The sequence below is a fragment of the Globicephala melas genome, chromosome 6 (genome assembly GCF_963455315.2).
Source record: "Globicephala melas chromosome 6, mGloMel1.2, whole genome shotgun sequence".
Lineage (NCBI taxonomy): Eukaryota > Metazoa > Chordata > Mammalia > Artiodactyla > Delphinidae > Globicephala > Globicephala melas.
Window position 1 is genome coordinate 86,116,948 of NC_083319.1, and position 14,520 is coordinate 86,131,467.

Sequence of the window (14,520 nt, forward strand, 5' to 3'; positions counted from 1 at the left end):
TTTCTGCCACTAACTAGCTTTGTGGTCGTCTCCAGGCCTCACTTTCCTCCACTTTTAAATGGGCATCATCACAGTACCTGCCCCACAGGTTCTTGTGAAGGTAGAAGGACATGATACATAAAAAGCTTGGCATAGTACCTGGCACAGGGAGATAACAGGAATGGTAGCTATTAGTATTGGTTCAATTCTCCATCCATTAGGAATGAATCTGGCTTCAACTAATAGAATAGTAAAGCAACGTTGACTTAAACAAATAGGGGTTACTTTTCTCATACAGTGAGTGTGAAGGCAGGCAGTCTTGGGCTGGCCAGCAGCTGAATCAAAGACTGAATCAAAGACTATCAAAGACTGTTTACCTTCTTTCATTCCATCCAGGTCTCCATAGCATGTTGATTTGCTGCCTCATGATTGCAAAGTGGCTGCTGCAGCTCCATCCACCATGTTTGGGGGAAAGAGGAATAGTACTAGTCATATTTCCCCTTTTGTAAAGAAAGCAAAAGCTTTCCCAGAACCCCACTCCCAACTACAGCAGACATCTGTTTTTGTCTCATTGGCCTGGACTATGTCTTCTGACTCTCTGTAGCTTCAAGGACACCTGGAAAGTGAGTGTTTACCTTTTTAGACTTAATTGTACAAGTGGCAAGAAAGAAGGTGGATGAGAATGGGAGTAGACTGAGCCAATTGTATTTGCCACAGTTCTACCTGCCTCTTACAGTGTCCTTAAAAAGTTTTTTATTTAATTCATCCTCAGGTGTAGAGAGCTTAGTTAACCCTAGTCATGTGTTCATGGCACATGAACAGCAAAGCCCCTTTTCTAGACTGATTCCATTTTATTCTCACAAAATGTGTACTGTTTCATGTGCATCTATTTTTTCTTAACTTTTTAATGGAAATATATATACACTATAGTGCACAGATATTTCTAGATGGCTCAGTAGATTTCTACTATTTATCCTCACGAAAGCACCACTCAGATTAACATAGAGTTAATCCCACCGTCCCAGAAACTTTCCTCTTTTCTCCCCACTCTGTTAATACTCTCTCCCAAAGGTAACCATTATTCTGATCTGTATCCTCCTAGATCTGTTTTGCGTGTTCTTTGGCTTCATTTAACTGGAGTCATACATTTGTATGTAGTCTTTTTGGGTGTGACTTCTTTCATTCACCTGTGAGAGTCATCTGTTATTGTAGGTAGTGGTAGTTCATTTGTTTCCTGCTTTCTCTCTGCGCTTTGTCTCCCTGCACAGACATGGAGTAAGTGGTATCACGAGAACCAGAATAGCACCGAAATGGAAGCCACCCTTTTTCCACTTGTGGAGTATCTTTTCCTCATAAAAACCGCCCCCTTCGATTTCTCACGAAGCTCGCCTGGGCACTGCCCTCTCCCGTACCATGTCTACTTTAAAAGGAATCTCTTGGGGACTTGTACATTTGCCTTGGATGCTGTCAGCGTAAAAGAATTTTCTTGAACGCTTGGAGAGGGTGGAAGAGGAGAGTAAGAGAGAGATACTTTCTGGAAGGACATTTTTAGTCAGAGGAAAAAAGCACCAACTAAAGTCGTCATCTGAAACTTGAGCCTGGAAGCCAGCCTTTGGAGCAGGGATTTATGTTGGTCTTCTGTGTTCCTCCCCTTCTAACAGTCTCCATTCAGAGCTCAAGGGCAAAAGAAACTCACAGCAACTCTGTCTGTCTTGGGGCTGGGAAAACTGGTTTGAATTCAGGTTGACACTGAGAAGTCTTCCTCCCCCCAAGGTGTCTGGCAGGCTTTCCTATCAAAACCAGCATGGCTTTCTTTCTAAAGACACTCAACTCCAGGACAAACTTGAGAGCAGGAATAAAGCTGATGCTTTTCAATGGAGTCTTAAATCAAGATGAAAGGGACTAACTAGTTATTCCTGCAAGTATGGTCACGTCTGTAAGTCAGGGATTAACTAGAAAAATTCAAACTATGCAGTTAGCTCTAGTGGCTGGTCGTCATCGTCTCTCCTTTAGGTATCTGCTGGTTCTGAGCCTGTGTCTGCTGAGATAACGTACTAGAATATTCAGCAGGGACTTAATCAGGGGTTCTTTGCTTGGCAGCTACAGCACACTGCAAAAGGACTGATTTGGCAAGCTGGGTCATCCTCAGGCACTGCCGTTCAGGTCCAGCGCCCTTCCATGTTTGTGTCTGCGGGCATATAGGATTAAGGGGATGAACCATTGAAATCTATTGCCTCTAACATCAGATGACCAACCTTGAATTTAGCAATATTTACTGCTAACTTTAGAAAATTTTATTAAGTTTATTGAGTCATTTCTGTATCCCCAGCCCTCGCTAAGGGCTTTGCCTATATTAATTCAGTTATTCCCCGGGTGACCTGGGGAGAGAGGTAAGGTTATCCCCATTTTTGCAAGTGAGTAAATTGAGGATTAGAGAATTTAAGTAAACTGCTACTAAGTAACAGGTAGTAAAGAGTAGGATTGAGAGTCAACACTAGGCCTCTCTGATTCCAAATGCTGTGTACTTTGTAACACTAACTACCTTTTAAAAATAACCCCTCGCTATATATACAATAAAATACTACTCAGCCATAAAAAAGAATGAAATAATGCCATTTCCAGCAGCATGGATGGATCTAGAGATTACCATACTAAGTGAAGTAAGTCAGAAAGAAAGACAAATACCATATGATATCACTTATATGCAGAATCTAAAATATGACACAAGTGAACTTGTCTATGAAACAGAAACAGACTCACAGACGTAGAGAACAGACTTGTGGTTGCCAAGGGGGAGGGGGGTGGGGAACAAATGGATTGGGAGTTTGGGGTTAGCAGATGCAAACTATTATATATAGAATGGATAAACAACAAGGTCCTACTGTATAGCATTGGGGGCTATATTCAATATACTGTAATAAACCATAGTGGAAAAGAATATGAAAAAGAATGTATATATGTGTATAACTGAATCACTTTCTGTACAGCAGAAATTAACACAACATTGTAAATCAACTATACCTCAAATAAGTTTAAAAACAGCAGCAACAAAAAATAAATATATAAATAAAAATGGGGACTTCCCTGGTGGTCCAGTGGTTAAGACTTCATCTTCCAGTGTAGCGGGTACGGGTTCGATCCCTGGTTGGGGAGCTAAGATCCCCACATGCCAAGCGGCCAAAAAACCAAAACATAAAACAGAAGCAATATTGTAACGAATTCAATAAAGACTTTAAAGATGGTCCACATCAAAAAAATCTTTAAATATATATATATATATATATAAATAAAAATAACCCCTTGCCTTTCTGATGTGCCAGCCCTTCTGTCAACCCTTGCCTTCCCCTCACCCCAGCATATGCTCTTCAATGTTTGTCCAATAAGTGACTGGTTTTCGAACAGCTAAAAGCTGTAAATACCTTGTCACTTACTTTGAATTTAGTTAGTTGTTGAATTGTCACTGTAACACAATTATATTTTATTAAGGGAATTTTTAAAAATATTTAAAACCATAGAGCATAATGGAAACCACTGATAGATAATAAGGAGACATCATTGGTTTCAATCCTTAATGTCGCCATGAATCAAAACAAGCTGTGAGACCTTGGATACAGACTTAATTTCTGTGTGCCTGTTTCTCTCATTTGTGAAATGAGGAGGTTGAAGTATGTGATTACTAATGTCTCTACCTGTTCTAAAACCATAGGCCTCTGTGACTTTTCTTATTCTGTTTCTGTGGCTCTAAAATGGCTTTAGAGTATGAATATTTCTTAAAGGAGCCTTAATTACTAAATGCAAATCAAGAGAAGTAGATAACATTGGGGCTTTCAGAATTTTTTGGAAAAGATATAAGTTCTTTACTCTTCCAAGTAAAGCTACATTTTCCATTGCATTTCCCAGTCCAACATTCCCACCAAAAGAAAAGTGTATAGTTTCTTAAATAATTCATGTTGGAGCTGAGATTCCTTGAGGGTCTGGCAAGATTTAATCTTGGATAAGATGATGTAGAATGCTGCCAGTAGCCAACCTCAGGTTGCCAACCCAGATATAAATCCCTCCCTGTTCAGTATATGCATTTATAACGTAAACTGTTTTAAATTATACCTGGTACTATTGAATAGAATTAAGACGCTGTTGGGCAACTCTGAAAATAAGAAATAAGGCGATATGGTCTAATTAGTTAAGAATATGCTATACTTAAAGAAAATTTTACTGCATCATTTTAGACCCAATAAAAAGAAAACTGGCCATGTGAGTGACTCAGGATCTTCTGTCATCAAACACGGGCTCAATCCGGATAAGGTCTTCATGCAGGTTCATTATTTAAAGGTAAGCATATCTGAGTGGCAGAAGCCAGTTATTATGGTGCAGCACTTTTTAGATCTTACATATAAACAGTGAAGGTTAGTAACGTGGTTGGGGCAAAACAAAAAAAATCATCAACATTGTAATGACATTTGACTGAGCAGATTCTGATTGTCCAATAGTTAAAGCATTTCATACCCGAATAATCAGGCACGAATCAAAGGAAGCCGAACTGTTCCCTTCCCTGTACCTCCCTTCTCCCTGCTTCATGTCAGCTTTGAAGAGCAGAATCTTAAAATTGCTGTCAGGTTCCACCTAGAAGATAGGAGTGATTTTAAAAAGTATTCTAAGTTGTAAAGGCCTTTCCTGATAGCTGAGGGAGAGAGGAGCTGGGTCTCTCTTCCCTTTTGGTCCATGATGGACCTCCAGGCTTCACGTAAGCCAAGGATAAACAAGATGGTGATACCATTAGTAGATCAGTTGAAAGCAGAGTAGTTGATCCTTAAGTACCAGACTCGACCTTACTGGTAAGAATATAAAGGGCTGCCTGGGACAGGTCAGGCCAAACTTTCTAGATGAGCATAAGGTGCTGGTGGGTAGATTAGAGTTGACTTTGTAAGCATTTTTCTGATGAACACATGATAAGTATCTGTTTTTTCTTCTTCCTTTCTTTTAGGGCTATTTCCTTCTCCGGTTCCTTGCCAGAAGACTTGGAGATGACACCTATTTTTCATTTTTAAGAAAGTTTGTGCACAAATTTCATGGGCAGCTGATTCTTTCCCAGGTAATTTATAAGTCCTTGTGAGTCCACGATATACAATTGGAGGAGGTGTAGCTTGTGGCGACTAGATGATGTGAATGTTTAAAAGTAGGGAGGGCTTCCCTGGTGGCGCAGTGGTTGAGAGTCCGCCTGCCGATGCAGGGGACACGGGTGCGTGCCCCGGTCCGGGAAGATCCCACGTGCCGCGGAGCGGCTGGGCCCGTGAGTTATGGCCGCTGAGCCTGAGCGTCCGGAGCCTGTGCTCCGCAACGGGAGAGGCCACAACAGTGAGAGGCCCGCGCACCGCAAAAAAAAAAAAAAAAAAAAAAAAAAAAAAAAGGCAGGGAAAAGATTTCTGTTTTAATACAATAGGAAAGATAGGAAGTTAATGAAGTGGACACAGGGAAGTGTTGTTTCCGGGAGGGTGATCTCCCCATAGTTTAGGACAGACTGTAACCCAAAGCTGTCCTGTGCACAGTGATGTGGGTAGTTGCACCTTAAGTGACCTGGAAAACAAAAACGAAACAATCCTGCTCTCCCCTCCACCTGGAATGAGCTTTCCAAGGTTGGCTGCTTGTCCTTTGACTCAGTGTCATTGCCACAATCTCAGAGTCACTCCAGCTGAGCAGATATACATTCACCCAGTTCTTCTCTAACCTTTGCCTTTTTCATTGCCTTCCTTGCCATCACCGTTCTTCACAATTATATTTTCCTTTACGGGTCCATTTGTTTCTTTTCCCTCTCCTCCATTCTGTGTATAAACTCAACAAGGCCACACCAGTATGAAGTACTAGTACTTTATTTCACCAGTACTTAGTATATGATTCGCACACAGTACATACACCATATATATTTGATATACAAATAGATTAAAGACAAGATACACTGAAATATTCAGACAGTCTGGCCACAAAACTGTCGAGAGAGACTCTGTCAGTTTATACGGGCGTGAGGCCAAGCTGCACATAACAAGAAAGTTAACAAAGAGGGAGAGGCTCTGAAAACAGTGCTCGTAGCTGATAGAGAATAAAGGATGCAGTCCCAGCGCAGATTGGACTGATGTGTATTTCTGATTTTTGACAGTTGTGCTCATATACAGTTTTGAAGTCAAACTGTGCACAATGTTAGATGTAAAGGATGTATGTGTATAATCGAACATATGTGCAAGGAATAGCATGAGTGTGACAAAACTAGATACCCGTTCCGTGTCTCTACCCTCTTCTTATTCTTTGGTTGAGGGGAGGGGCGGTATTCCTAAACCTGTATTTGGAAAGGCAGCTTGAAAACTGGCTCAGGAGTCTTATATGATCAGTTGACTGAATAGCCCAAACCACTTCTCTCCAAGATACTGCCGCACTGAAGGAGTGTTGGGTTTGCTGTGACTTCTGAGGCTCTGATACCCGCTTCCCATGGAACACTCAGTGCTCCCTCCACCAAATCGTTCAATTTTACTTTTGTTAAACTCTTCTGAATTATAGCTTTATTGTTTTTTCATAACAGTTTTATTGACATATAATTCACACACCATAAATTTCACCCTTTTAAAGTGTACAAGTCAGTGGTTTTTAGTGTATTCACAAAGTTGTGCAACCGTGACTGCTCTCTAATTCCAGAACATTTTCATCACCCCCCAAAGAAACCCCACACCCATTAGCAGTCACTGCTCCATTTCCACCTCCCACCGGCCGTAGGCAACCACTAACCTACTTTCTATGGATGTGCCTATGCTGGACATTCCGTATAAATGGAGTCATATGATACGCGGCCTTTGGGGACTGGCTTCTTTCACTTCGCATAATGTCTTCAAGGTTCATGTTGTAGCATGTATCAGTACCTCATTTCTCTTTTTTAATTTTACTTTTTAACCTTTTAAATTGTGATGAAATATACATAAGAAAATTGACCATTTTAACCATTTTTAAGTGTATAGTTAGTGCCTTAAGTATCAATACATTGACATTGTTGTGTAACTGTCACCACCATGCATCTCCAGAACATTTCAATCTTCCCCAGATGAAACTTGTATCCATTAAACAATAACTCCACATTCTTTCCTCCCTTCAGCCCCTGGCAACCACCATTCTATTTTCTGTCTCTGAGTTTGACTACTCTAGGCACCTCCCGCAAATGGAACAATACAATATTTGTCCTTTGGTATCTGGCTTGTTTCACTTAGCGAAATGTCTTCAAGGTTCATCCATGTTATAGCATGTATCAGAATTTCCTTCCTTTTTATTTTTATTTATTTTGGCCGCACCACACAGCTTGTGGGATCTTAGTTCCCCGACCAGGGATTGAACCCTCAGCACTGAAAGTGCAGAGTCCTAACCACTGGACCACCAGGGAATTCCCTTCCTTCCTTCCTATCAATATTTCTTTGTATGCATATTCCACATTTGGTTTATCGATTCATCCATTAATGAGCACTTGGGTTATTTACACCTCTTGGCCCTTGTGAGTAATGTTGCTGTGAACATTAGTGTACAAAGATCTGTTTGAGTCCCTGCTTTCAATTCTTTTGAATATATACCTAGAAGTGGAATTGCTAGATTATGTGGTATTCAATTTTTTGAGCAACTGCCATATTGTTTTCCACACGGGCTGCACCATTTTACATTCTCACCAGGAATGCACAGGGGTTCCAGTTTCTCCACATCCTCACCAACACTTGTTGTTTTGGTTTTTTTGATAATAGCCATCATAGTGAGTGTGAGTGGTATCTCATTGTGGGTTTTTTTTTTTTTGTCTTTTTTTTGCGGTACGCGGGCCTCTCACTGTTGTGGCCTCTCCCATTGCGGAGCACAGGCTCCGGACGCGCAAGCTCAGCGGCCATGGCTCACGGGCCCAGCCGCTCCGCAGCATGTGGGATCTTCCTGGACCGGGGCATGAACCCGTGTCCCCTGCATCAACAGGTGGACTCTCAACCACTGCGCCACCAGGGAAGCCCTCATTGTGGTTTTAATTTGCATTTTTCTGGTAACTATGCTGAGGATTTTTTCATGGACTTATTGGACGTTTGTATATATTTTTTGAAGAAACGTCTATTGAGATCCTTTGCTGATTTTTTATTTGGGTTGTCTTTTATTGAGTTATAAGAGTACTTTATATATTCTAGATTCAAGTCCCTTATCAGATATATGATTTGCAAATATCTTCTTGCCTAATTAAAAGTTACTCCTATGTTTTGTTCTAAGGACTTTGTATTTTCCCTCTTATATTTAGGTCTCTTACCCATTTTGAGTTAATTTTTGTATATAGTGTGAGGTAGATGGTTCAGCTCCATTCTTTTGCATGTGAATATCCAGTCGTCCTTCTGCCAGTCCCATAGTAAGTTTGGAAATTATTGCTTTTCCGACTGACACCTACTCATTATAAAAAAATGTAATAAGCAGTACAGAAAAGTACAAAGAAGAATATAAAATATCATTCAAAATCTCACCATCCATAATTACCTATAATTAATATTAGGTGAACACCATTCTAGAAATTGCACTCTGTTTCTTTCTTCTTTCTATATATTATGTATGATATGTATACACGTATCTATGTGTATATGGGTATATAGTACATATGTATGTGTGTTTGTGTATGATTGTACACACATGTATAGTTACAAAGACATATTTAGAAATAATTTTCTAAAAATATGATTATATTATATGTGCTTTTTAATGAAATGTTTTAAATTTTATTTTACTTGGATTTAACACATGAAAAAGAAACTAAGATGAATATAAAAGACTTCCTTGAACTTCAGATAAATATAAGAGCGATCACTTCCTAAAAGATTCTTCAATTACAGAAAATCTTTAAGAGATTGAAATTGTTAGTTTTTTTCTCTTTAGATATATATCTTATTTTTAGAAAGCATCAGTTTTTTCTCTTATGTATAAGATGAGGAAACCAGTAGTTATGTACTTCAACTACTTTTCCCCCAATTCTAGATTGTTCTTAATTCATATTTTTACATAGTTAAGAGGTTTATATCATTTATGGTGTGTGCTGTTACTACAATGTAGTTTTCACATTGCATAGTCCTAGCTCTGTATGTAAAGGATTTCGGTATTCACTAACAGTCATTTACCACGCTTCTGTATTCATGAATGCTTTATTTTGGTTCAACTCTTCTTTGGCTAAATTTAGTTGGCAAATTGATGTTCAAGTTGCTTGAGAATGTTTGCCTGTTGCCTTTATATTTGAATTACAAACTGTCTGGGTATAACATTCTTGGGTCATGCTTTCATTTCCTCGGAACTTTGTGGCTATTGCTCAGCTGCCTTCTGGCATTAAATACTGCTGTTGAAACTTTCGAAGTCAGTCTATTTTTTTCTCTTTCTACCACTCAGATGACAGAAGAATTCTTTACCATTGATGTTTAGTAATTTAATCAAGAGTGGCTTGGTGTCCGTGAGTCTGCATCAGTTTTTTTTCCTGGAAAACACTGTGCATTTTTAGACTCAGAATCTATTCTTCCTTCTTTCAGTAAAATTGTCTTAATTGTATGTTTGAACACATTCATTTTTTTTTTTCCCTTGCGGGATTCTGAATTTCAAGATTACTGGTTATCTGTATGTTATGTCATCTTTGTCCTCCGTACTTGTTATTTTCTAGTCGCTTTTGTCTTTATAGTATATGTTTATCTCAAGCAATATTATTTTTTATTAATGTTATTATTATAAAATTATTAATTTTTTTCTTTAATAGCTGTTCTTTTTCTTGATGTTTCTGTTTTATTAATGCTTGTATAGTGGTATTATTTTGGTTCCTAATTTATTCCCTTTGCTTTGAAATCTCTTCCTCTCATTTAGTTGTTTTGTCATCTTGTCTGAGCTTTCATTTTACTGAATTTATGTTCCTATTATTTTCTTTTAATTTATATTTTAGTGTAAAGCATTCGTGGAGAATTTTCTTCTGTGCTGTGGATTATGTTTTCTTCAAGACTGGATTCTTTGTCTTTTATGCTATGCTTCTTGTTTCTGTCTCTCTCTTTTGGTGGGTTTTTGTTGTATTAGTTTGCATAGTTGCCATACTTTTTTTCTGGCTCATTCTCAGCATGAGTTGCACTGTCCTGACCTTCTGTTTATTCTCATATGTATTGGAACGTTATCCTTGATTTCTTTTGCAACTTCTCTTAGGAGTGTTTTTCTTCCCCTCTGAGCTACGGTTTGAAGTTTGGATATTATGCATGGAGAGGGTGGAGGGGAAGAGCTCCTCTGGAGCTGTATACAGCCTTTGTTGTAAGAATTTGGCTCCACTAACTCTTGAAATTTTGTTAAAGGTCCCCAGCCAAGATTCTCTTCACCTAATTTGGGTGCCACTTTTTTCCATTGCAGGTACTCTCTCAATTAATATTGTTCTTCCAATTCAGCTCAGAGCCCTAGAACCTATACAGTTCATGAGAGTGTCATCCTCGGTTGTTTATTTCCCAGGTTTTGCTCATCTCACTTGAGCAAACATTTTTCAGTCCCTTCACAGTCAAAAAGAGAGGAAAAATAAAGATATTCCTGTTTCTTTCCAAATGTGTGGGTATTTGTGAGAATTTGTGGGGTTTGGGCAATTCACCAGTACCACTCCTGCTAAGCTTGAGGGAGGGGGTGGTACAGAGGGAAGGTTGGAGGCTGTGTTGGAATCTTATGTTTCTTCTTTAGTTGTCTCTTTGAAGTTTATGCCACAAGCTGTATTCTCTCTGTGTTTGGACGCTGCTGGTGAAGTTTTTGCTAACTTTTTTTAATGGATTGTGTTTTTGTTTATATTGCTAGTTAGTTATTGATGAGGAAGACCATGATTCAGTTTCTTTACTCAGAAGTTCCTCAGTTTCTTCTTTTTCCAATTTACTTTTGAATCCTTTTCTTTCCGAATACCCCATCTGCCCAGTATTTCAGAATTATCATCTTTCTACCTCCCAACTAAAATTGCTCTCTTGAGTTTAACAATAACTTATTCCTGACCATTTCGTTCCTTTTCAGTTCTTATGCTGCCAACACTGTCCTTATTTCAACATTTTGATTGTTTGTTTTGCCTCTCCTACCTCCCCCTTCCCTATGACCATAGTAATTACTCATAAAACGTCTGACAGAAATCCCTAATCCTGGGTAATTATCAAGCCAGTGTCAGTTTATCCAGTAGACTCCACATGCGCCTGCTTTTTGTTGAATACTTTCACCAGGACTAAAAAATAATTACCAAATTCGTCATGTGCCGAAATCGGTGTCGTTTTTTTTTAATTGTAATGCTTTATTTAGTGTTGTTAGGTGATAATCAAAATAAGCTGTCTGGGACTGACCTGATTAGTATATAGATTATTAGGAGAATAAAAAATGAAAAAAAAAATCCCAAGGAATGTGTTTTTCGACCAGAGTGTGGGCTTGTAATAATTGTCAGGGATCCAGATAAAATTTCACCCCGACCCACTGTCAAAACGGCAGGATTGTTGTTGTTGTTGGTTTTGTCTTTGGCTTTAATTTTTTTCAGGCATACTCTAGTGGTGAGAAACTGGGACCCCTAGTATTTGTTGCTAGCTGACTTTGTCAGTGATCCTAGATCAAGTCAGTGTCTTAGATCCTGTCAGTGATCCTAGAATCAGCCTTGAAAGAAAACCCTCCTTGTCCAATTGATATTTGTAAGTTGTTTTTATAAAAGTGCCAACATGCTGAAGGGAAGAGTGAAGACAGATGAAAATTGAAAAGAGGTGGTAAGGGAAGGAATAATCATAAGAGACATCTTTCTTTTTATAACATTCTGTTGTGGAGAATGGGGAAAGGCTTCTATGATGAATCCACTCCAGGAGTATATGCCAATTTATGACTAGAACCAGGAGAACTAGCGTTTTGTGGTTAAGATTATGTCTATGAAAGGAATACAAAGGGCCAGTTGAGTTGATTCCACTGATGATACAAAGACCGCCTGGATGAGACCAAGTGTCTTCTTGCATTGGATGGAGCGTAGGACAGAGAATGTCTAGCACTGTAGACAAACATTCCCATAGCCTGTGGAAATACAGGCATCGTGTCTTAGAGATGCTTGAGGTATTGGTTTTTTGTGACCTAGGGTGATCCCTTAGACCCATCATCCTCAGCATTGGTTGGCAGCCTTTAGCTAGCTGCTGTGTGTCCTGCAGGTCTCAGCTCTGAGACAGGAAGAGGCAGATGGCCACCTGCTAAGAAGTGGGACAGTTATCTTTCTTAAAAAATGAAGCAGGGTTTCTTGGGGACTTCCTGCAGTTTTCTTGTATTCACACAAAATCTGAAACATTGCGCCCTGCAGTTTTGTAAAGAAAGATCCAATTGTAATTGGAAAATGCAAAAGGGCAGAATTAAGGTTAACTCTGGATTTCCTGCTTCTCATGCAATTAAATTCTCCCCCTTGCCATTGAGTTAATGTAATTTTCCCCCCACATAATTGGGCATAAATTACTGGACAAATGTGGGATAAGTTGATATGGACTATAAGAAGATAATGAAGTAAAATTATAAGAAATTATAAATACAGTACTTGGATTTTTAAGAAGCAAGAATTCTGTCATTAAGCCAATGAAATATCTGCAAAGTAATCTAATAATAGATTATGAAAAATTAATTTCTAATTCAACTTGTATTTACAAAATAATTATTAAAATAATAAAAATAATGACTCTAAGAACCTCAGTCAAAAATACTTTTTTGCATTCTAAATATTGCTTTTGTTTCCCTTGCTATTTTTCCCAATATACCCACTGCAGGTGCATTATTCTATTTGGGGTTGTCCCCTTCCATTTTGACTGATACATGTTTTGTTTTGTTTTTTAATTGAACTATGGTTTATTTACAATGTTGTATTAGTTTCTGGTGTGTACTGCAAAGTGATTCAGATATTCTTTTTCAGATTCTTTAACATCATAAATTACTACAAGATATTGAATATAGTTCCCTGTGCCATATAGTAGAGCCTTGTTGTTTATCTATTTTGTATATAGTAGTGTGTAACGTAGTAGTATGTATCTGATAATCCCACTCCTAATTTATCCCTCCCCCACGTCCCCTTTGGTAACCATAAGTTTGTTTTCTGTGTCTGTTTCTGTTTTGTAAATAATTTCATTTGTATTATTTTTTTAGATTCCGCATGTAAGTGATATCATATGGTATTTGTCTCTGTATGACTTACTTCACTTAGTATGATAATCTCTAGGTCCATCCATGTTGCTGCAAATGGCATTATTTTATTCTTTTTTATGGCTGAGTAATACTTTATCCATCTGTTGGTGGTCACTTAGGTCGCTTCCATATCTTGGCTATTGTAAATAGTGCTGCTATGAACATTGGGGTGCATGGACTGATACATGTTTTTAATATTAGTTTTGTTGTATTTGTATTGTCTATTTTGGGTGAAGCAGCAATAGGCAAGTAGAGTCTTAGAAGAACAGAAGTTGCAAGAAATAAATCTTTCACTACTGCTCTTAATAGAAAGATTTTTGCCTCTGGAAGAGATGGACCTAGCCACCCATAAACACATAGGAAGTGATGGCTGGCTTCACCAATGTAGTGACGGCTGTGCTTAATGCCATGATAGTAAAAGAACACCCTTGTCATACAAATTGTTTGCAGATTTCTATTCCTGTGTAATTCCATCTGTTTGTAATACGACGGTCTGCACTGCTGCTGGCACCTCACGCTCTGAGTTAAATGGATCTCATCAGAGCCCTGTGCTGACCCTGGATCTGCAGACTTGATTGGGGTGGGCGTTTCAGTCTGGAGGGATGCTCATTCAGCAGTGTCATATTTGGTCATCTGGGCTTACATATGTGCCCTCTTTAAAGGACGAGTTTGAAGGGTTATTTTCAATTTATTGAAAGAAAACCTTCATGTATAGATCTTATTTATTGCTCAATATCAAGCCTCTAGAAAGTTAAACATTGTTCTTGTTTGTTTCGTGTTCTGTATTTATCCAAAATGTATCTTATCAAACCTTCAGATGGGGGAGGGTTGACACTAGACTTACCCATTTAGCAAATAAAAATGTACAACCCCCATAACAGATAAAGAACAAATAACTTTTTAGTGTAAATATGCCCCCAATTTAGCTGAGCATCCTATATTTTATCTGACAAACCTAGTTGAGACCAAATCAAGATTCCAGAGTTAGATGGGGTAAAAAGATTGATCACAACACACAAGTTGTAAATTAAATACAAATGTGATTTTGAACATTCGTGTGTGAATATTTTTTAGGTCTTCTGGTATTGTGGTTATGTTTTAAAAGACGCCTTATCTTTTAGAGATATTTACTGAAACATTGACTGGTGAAATTATGTAATGTTTGCGATTAACTTCTAAATAATACAGGAGGTAGGTAAGTGGATGGGGCAGATTTGCTGTGGGATAATGGGTACATGAAGGTAATTATGCTTTTTTACTACTTTTGAATGTGTTTGAAATTTTCCATAATAAAGGATAAAATGGGTTTGTGTGTAAGTCATGCCTTTAGATTAAAAAAAAAAAAAT

At 38.4% G+C, this 14,520-nt stretch overlaps 1 protein-coding gene across 2 annotated transcripts in view; it reads left to right on the forward strand.

Annotated features, from left to right (window-relative positions):
• The window catches only part of AOPEP (aminopeptidase O (putative)), a 359,340-nt gene that overhangs the window by 230,804 nt on the left and 114,016 nt on the right, over positions 1-14,520 (forward strand). For both annotated transcript variants that reach the window (XR_009564370.2, XM_030832878.3), the window contains exons 8-9: positions 4,206-4,308; positions 4,961-5,068. Coding sequence is in view for 1 of the 2 variants with exons in the window: in XM_030832878.3 (XP_030688738.2) it covers positions 4,206-4,308; positions 4,961-5,068 (211 nt within the window). In the remaining variant the exon portion in view is untranslated. The remainder of the gene's footprint in view (positions 1-4,205; positions 4,309-4,960; positions 5,069-14,520) is intronic.